This window comes from Amblyraja radiata, chromosome 37 (genome assembly GCF_010909765.2).
Source record: "Amblyraja radiata isolate CabotCenter1 chromosome 37, sAmbRad1.1.pri, whole genome shotgun sequence".
Lineage (NCBI taxonomy): Eukaryota > Metazoa > Chordata > Chondrichthyes > Rajiformes > Rajidae > Amblyraja > Amblyraja radiata.
This window is the reverse complement of record NC_045992.1, coordinates 718,856-725,544: the sequence shown is the minus strand read 5'-3', so window position 1 is coordinate 725,544 and position 6,689 is coordinate 718,856. Positions and strand designations below refer to the sequence as shown.

Sequence of the window (6,689 nt, the reverse complement as noted above, 5' to 3'; positions counted from 1 at the left end):
GGCCGAGAGGTCGGGAGTGGACTCGGGGTTTGGGGACCTTATGGTGGGGTAGGGCTGGGCTCCCGTGATCCCGGTTGCAGGGGTGGGGGGCGGCAGCATAACGTTCTCGCCCCCTCCCCACCGGCCGCTACTCCTCTCCTTACCCCTTCCCTTACTCCCTCCCACGATTACAATGGCTGGGGGCGATTAGTTAATGGGCTGTGTTTTAGCATTGAGTGAAGCCGCCGCTGCCACTCACCCCGCTGCCCAGCTCCAGCTCCGGCTCCTCGCCGACCAGACCGCGCTGCTCCGCCGCCACTCGCCACTGAGCAGCAGCCTCCTCCCGTGGATGAGCAGAGAGGGCGGGGGGAGGAAGGAGAGGAGAGATGGAGGCAGTGGGATTGGGGGATGAGGAGGGTAGTGGGAGGGAGAAGGGAGAGAGGGGTCTTGACTTGACGGCGCCCAGTGTGTGATCTCTCCACGTTGCACAAGGATCCACTCGCATCGCAGCGGCAGCGAGAGGGTTAACCCGGGCGGGGAGGCGGGGATGATTGACGGGGGCGGGTTCCCGGGCCAGTGGGCGGGATAGTAGGGCACGACGGGCCGACATGGCGTTGCTATGCAGAGTTGCGGCCGCTTCCCTCCGTGTCTCCCGGAGCCGGCCCTTGGCGGCGGCTGCAGTCAGAGCGAGCAGCGCAGGTAAAGGTGGCGGCGGGCGGGCTGGGGTTGCAACTTTGCCCGGGGCCGCTGGTGCTGGGACTGGGGTTGCAACTTTGCCCGGGGCCGCTGGTGCTGGGGTTGCAATGTTGCCCGGGGCCGCTGGTGCTGGGACTGCAACGTTGCCCGGGGCCGCTGGTGCTGGGACTGGGGCTGGGGTTGCAATGTTGCCCGGGGCCGCTGGTGCTGGGACTGCAACGTTGCCCGGGCTGGGGCTGCAATGTTGCCCGGGCCGGCGAGCCTGGGACTGGGGCTGCAATGTTGCCCGGGCCGCTGGTGCTGGGACTGGGGCTGCAATGTTGTCCTGGCTGGGGCTGCAATGTTGTCCGGGCCGCAATGTTGTCCGGGCCGGCGAGCCTGGGACTGGGGCTGCAATGTTGTCCGGGCCGCAATGTTGCCCGGGCCGGCGAGCCTGGGGAGATGACCTTGACAAGGGGCTGCGGACATCAGCAAATGCAACTGAATATTTGCAGAACAAAGCGGCAGCATTGCAAAGAGGCTTTTTCGGCGCTACCCTGGTCGTTGGAAATTTTTTCATATGTTGGGGGAGCCCAGAACCAGGGGTCACAGTTAAGAATAAGAAGGTAAGCCATTTAGGACTGAGATGAGGAAAAACCTTTTCACGCAGAATTGTGAATCTGTGGAAGTCTCTGCCACAGAATGCAGTGGAGACCAATTCACTGCATGTTTTCAAGAGAGAGTTAGATTTAGCTCTTAGGGCTAACGGAATCAAGGGATATGGGGAAAAAACCGGAACAGGATACTGATTTTAGATGATCAGCCGTGATCATATTGAATGGTGGTGCAGGCTCGAAGGGCCGAATGGCCTACTCCTGCACCTATTTTTCTGTGCTTCTATGTACTTGCCTCCACTGACACCTTATTCCATATACTCGCCACCCTTTGTGTGAAAACATTGCCCTTCAGGTTCCTGTTAAGTCTTTTCCCTTTCACCTTTATCCTATTTCCTCTGGTTCTTCATTCCCCCACTCTGGGGAAAAGTCTCTGCATTCACCCTACATATTCCCTTCATCATCTTTACAAGTTAACCCTTCAGCCTCCTGTGCTCCAAGGAATAAGGTCCTATCCTGCCCAGCCTCTCTCTCTCTCTCTATATAACTCAGACCCTCAAATCCTCGTGAATGTTCTCTGCACTCTTACCAACTGGACATCTTGCTGTGCTTGGGGCTCATGTTTTTATCCGGGAGGCTATTAGTGAGTTTAGTTTTCCAGTTGCCAAAAGCAAGATCCAATTAATGAATTGAGGGCTTTTAGCCCAGAATGGCAATTATGGCCCGAATGGCCTCCTGTACGGTTTGCAGTTGCCAAGAGTTTAGTTGGTTGCTATAAAGCAGATGAACTATGTTTGACCAGTTTAGTTTGGAGTTGTGTTTAACAAAGTTGGTATTTTAGGTAATGAGTTGTGTGGGTCAAAGTCTGTGTTTGATGTACTCTGGTGGTGGGGTTGTAGTGGTGAGCTAGGTCATGCTAGCCGGCCACAGCAGGTGATGGTTGTACATTGGACTTTCATGTTGCAATGTCTATGAATCAGTGTGCTTCAATATTGCTTGGTGAAAATGGCAGGAATCCACTGTGTGTTCACCTTGTGAAGCTTGAATTGAATCCAGAAGGTGTTGTCAGGGGTTAACAGGCAACGTGCTGCAAATTACTAGGACTTGTCTTTAGATATTTACTGGGTAGGATCAACATAACGTGCCCTGACTTTAGTGTCAGTGTTTAATAACAATCTGAATCACAGTGACTGTGACACAGTGGTGGACATGCTGCCTCACAGCCCCAGGGACCCTGGTTCGATCCTGACCTCAGGTGCTGTCTGTGTGGAGTTTGCACATTCTCCCTGTGACCACATGAGTTTCCCACATGTGCTCCAGTTTCCTCCCACATCCCCAAACAGTGTGGATTTATCGGCTAATTGGCCCTCTGTAAATTGTCCCTGATATGTAGGGAGTGGATGAGAAAATAGGATAAGTGTGAACGGGTGATCGATGGTTGGCGTGGACTCAATGGGCTGAAGGGCCTGTTTCTATGCTGTATCACTAAAATAAACCAAACTAATGCAAAATAATCGGGCCTCAAGAACTGATTTTGTTGTAAATTCCTTACTGAATTATTTCAAAAAGGAAATTCCTATAAAATAAAATTAGTTTTGTAATAATTTGAATGCAGAGTATTAGCTACTTGTGTTAAATGTGGGAGGTTTAGATTACAGATGAAATGAGGAAGGAATGCATCACGCTGTGAGCAGGCATAGACTCGAAGAGTCAATTTGACCATCATTGTCCTACGACCTATTAATTCTTTAGCAATTCATCGAGTTTTTAATCAACATTGTTTCTGGCCTGTGTCACTACGATACAATATGATATAACTTTATTTATCTCAGGAGGGAAATTGGTCTTCCAACATAAAACACAGCAAGATGCATGAAACATGACAATAATAAGTGACAAGTGGAAAGTCCAGGATTGGGGGTGTGCAAAGATAGGTGAGGGGAGTCAGTCTCAGTCTACCCCACGACAGAAGGGGGAGGAGTTGTACAGTTTGATAGCCACAGGGAAGAAGGATCTCCTGTGGCGTTCTGTCCTGCATTGTGTGTTGACGTTATTCATTGTGTCCTTGTGTCCAGGGGCCCAGTACCAGCACATCCTGGTGGAGAAGAAGGGTGAGCGAGGGAACGTGGGCTTCATACAGCTGAATCGGAAGAAAGCTTTGAACGCCTTGTGCGATGAGCTGATGAGAGAGGTCGGCCTGGCGTTGGATGAGTTTGAAAATGACCCTCAGATCGGAGCCATTGTCCTTACTGGAAGCGAGAAGGCTTTTGCAGGTAGGTACCGGGGGAGGGGTCTGGTGAAGGGCTGGGTCACCTGGGCTGTCTGTAAGTCTACACAATGAGGTAAAGAGAGGGCACCAGATGACCCTCTCTGCCACGCCTCACCAACCATTGACTGACGATAGCAGTCTCTCTCACTGGGCACAGAGCCAACACAAAGCCCAGGAAAAAGCAGATCATGGGGCCATAGGTTGTAGAATCTTCCAGTTGTACAGCACAGAAACAGGCCCTTCGGCCCACCTTGTCTGTGCGACCAAATTGGCATTTTGGCCATCCTGTACACCTGCATTTGTTCCATATCCCTCTACTCAACTTCCCGTCCATATATCTGTTCAAATGCCTTCTAGAAGTTGCCTCTGGCAACTCGTTCCAGGTACGAACCTATTTCAGACCCAGACATGAGTCAGATAGGAGGAGAAGACACCCTCTGAATATTACCCTTGAAACCTCTCCCCTCTCACCATAAGCCTATGCCCACTAGTTTTAGAATCCTTTACTTTGGAGAAAAAGACTGTGAGAATTCACTTTTATCTATGTTCCCCCCTCCATGATCTTGTACACCTTAATAAAGTCACCGCTCAACCTCCTATGTTCCAAAGAAGGCAGTCCCAGCCTATCCAAACTCTTCCTATATATAACTCCATCATGCTGGCCAAGTGTTGTATCTCACCAACATATCACTCAGTGCAGGACCTCAGTAAATCCATCTGTTGCTTATTTGTTACGTCACCTCCCACCGCCTCTCACCACAATTATGGGGACTTGTAACTTAGATCCTGCCTGCATCTTTTTTAACTCATTGTTTTGGCTTTGACTCTTCTGGGAAGTGCAATGTTTATTGTGGTCCACGTTGCCCTTGTACAGAGCAGCTTGAGCCACTTCAGGGGACATTTAGACTCAACAAATGGGTGAATCCCGAGTTACATCCAGGCTAGACCAGACCCATGCTGTATCCTCCACAGAGGGACATTATAGTCATCATTATTGGCCATATTTGATCTTTATTCCCAAATTCCAGATTAAGAACTGAATTTAAATTCCACAGCTCCGGTGATGGGATTTAAACTTGGGGTGAACGAGTCCTCAGTCCAGTTGTCTGCATTACAGGCTGGCTAATTTAATCACTGAAGCCTGCAGAGGGCTCTCAACCCAAAATGTCACCTATCCATGTACTACAGAAATGCTGCCTGGCCCGATGTTACTCCAGCACTTTGCTTATTTTGTTTGTAAACTGAAATCTGCAGTTCCTTGTATTTAATTTTATCCACTGTGCAGCATTCTCTCCTTGACTCCACATCTACGCCACGTTACCTCAGGAAAGCAGCCAACATGATCAAAGAGTTAGACACAACATGCTGGAGTAACTCAGTGGCTGCATCTCTGGAGGGAGGAATGGGTGACATTTCTGGTCGAGACCCTTAACATGGGTGGTCTGGGCAATGCTGAGGCAGTTGTGTTGACTCACTTCATGCCTTGCTCTGCTCTCTTCCTTGTTAGCTGGTGCTGATATCAAGGAGATGGCGGACAAAACGTTCCAGGAATGTTACGCGGGGAACTTCCTGGCTCACTGGAATCATGTGACCACGGGAAAGAAGCCGGTGATAGCTGCTGTCAACGGCTACGCTGTAAGTACTTAACGAAGTAGCCGCAGAAATAGTGGATGCATTAGTGATAATTTTTCAAAACTCTTTAGATTCTGGAGTAGTTCCTGAGGACTGGAGGGTAGCTAATGTAACCCCACTTTTTAAAAAAGGAGGGAGAGAGAAAACAGGGAATTACAGACCAGTTAGTCTAACGTTGGTAGTGGGGAAACTGCTAGAAGCAGTTATTAAAGATGGGATAGCAGCACATTTGGAAAGTGGTGAAATCATTGGACAAAGTCAGCATGGATTTATGAAGGGTAAATCATGTCTGACGAATCTTATAGAATTTTTCGAGGATTTAACTTGTAGAGTGGATAGGGGAGAACCAGTGGATGTGGTGTATCTGGACTTTCAGAAGGCTTTCGACAAGGTCCCACATAAGAGATTAGTATACAAACTTAAAGCACATGGTATTGGAGGTTCAGTATTGATGTGGATAGAGAACTGGCTGGCAGACAGGAAGCAAAGAGTAGGAGTAAACGGGTCCTTTACACAATGGCAGGCAGTGACTAGTGGGGTACCGCAAGGCTCAGTGCTGGGACCCCAGCTATTTACAATATATATTAATGATCTGGATGAGGGAATTGAATGCAACATCTCGAAGTTTGCGGATGACACGAAGCTGGGGGACAGTGTTAGCTGTGAGGAGGATGCTAGGAGGCTGCAAGGTGACTTGGATAGGTTGGGTGAGTGGACAAATGCATGGCAGAGACAGTATAATGTGGATAAATGTGAGGTTATCCACTTTGGTGGCAAAAACAGGAAAGCAGACTATTATCTGAATGGTGGCCGATTAGGAAAAGGGGAGATGCAACGAAACCTGGGTGTCATGGTACACCAGTCATTGAAAGTAAATGGTATGTTAGCATTCATAGCAAAAGGATTTGAGTATAAGAGCAGGGATGTTCTACTGCAGTTGTACAGGGTCTTGGTGAGACCACACCTGGAGTATTGCGTACAGTTTTGGTCTCCTAATCTGAGGAAAGACATTCTTGCCATAGAGGGAGTACAAAGAAGGTTCACCAGACTGATTCCTGGGATGTCAGGACTTTCATATGAAGAAAGACTGGATAGACTCGGCTTGTACACGCTAGAATTCAGAAGATTGAGGGGGGATCTTATAGAAACTTACAAAATTCTTAAGGGGTTGGACAGGCTAGATGCAGGAAGATTATTCCCGATGTTGGGGAAGTCCAGAACTAGGGGTCACAGTTTAAGGGTAAGAGGTAAGTCTTTTAGGACCGAGATGATAAAATTATTTTTCACACAGAGAGTGGTGAATCTGTGGAATTTTCTGCCACAGAAGGTAGTTGAGGCCAGTTCATTGGCTATATTTAAGAGGGAGTTAGATGTGGCCCTTGTGGCTAAAGGGATCAGGGGGTATGGAGAGAAGGCAGGGATGGGATACTGAGTTGGATGATCAGCCATGATCATATCGAATGGCAGTGCAGGCTCGAAGGGCCGAATGGCCTACTCCTGCACCTATTTCTACGTTCTAT

At 49.0% G+C, this 6,689-nt stretch overlaps 1 protein-coding gene across 1 annotated transcript in view; it reads left to right on the top strand.

Annotated features, from left to right (window-relative positions):
- The first annotated feature begins 523 nt into the window (after window positions 1-523).
- echs1 (enoyl-CoA hydratase, short chain 1) overlaps window positions 524-6,689 on the top strand; it is an 11,726-nt gene continuing 5,560 nt past the window's right edge. The window contains 3 exon segments of the mRNA XM_033012866.1: window positions 524-678; window positions 3,344-3,541; window positions 5,045-5,176. Of these exon segments, the coding sequence (XP_032868757.1) occupies window positions 588-678; window positions 3,344-3,541; window positions 5,045-5,176 (421 nt within the window). The 5' untranslated portion in view covers window positions 524-587.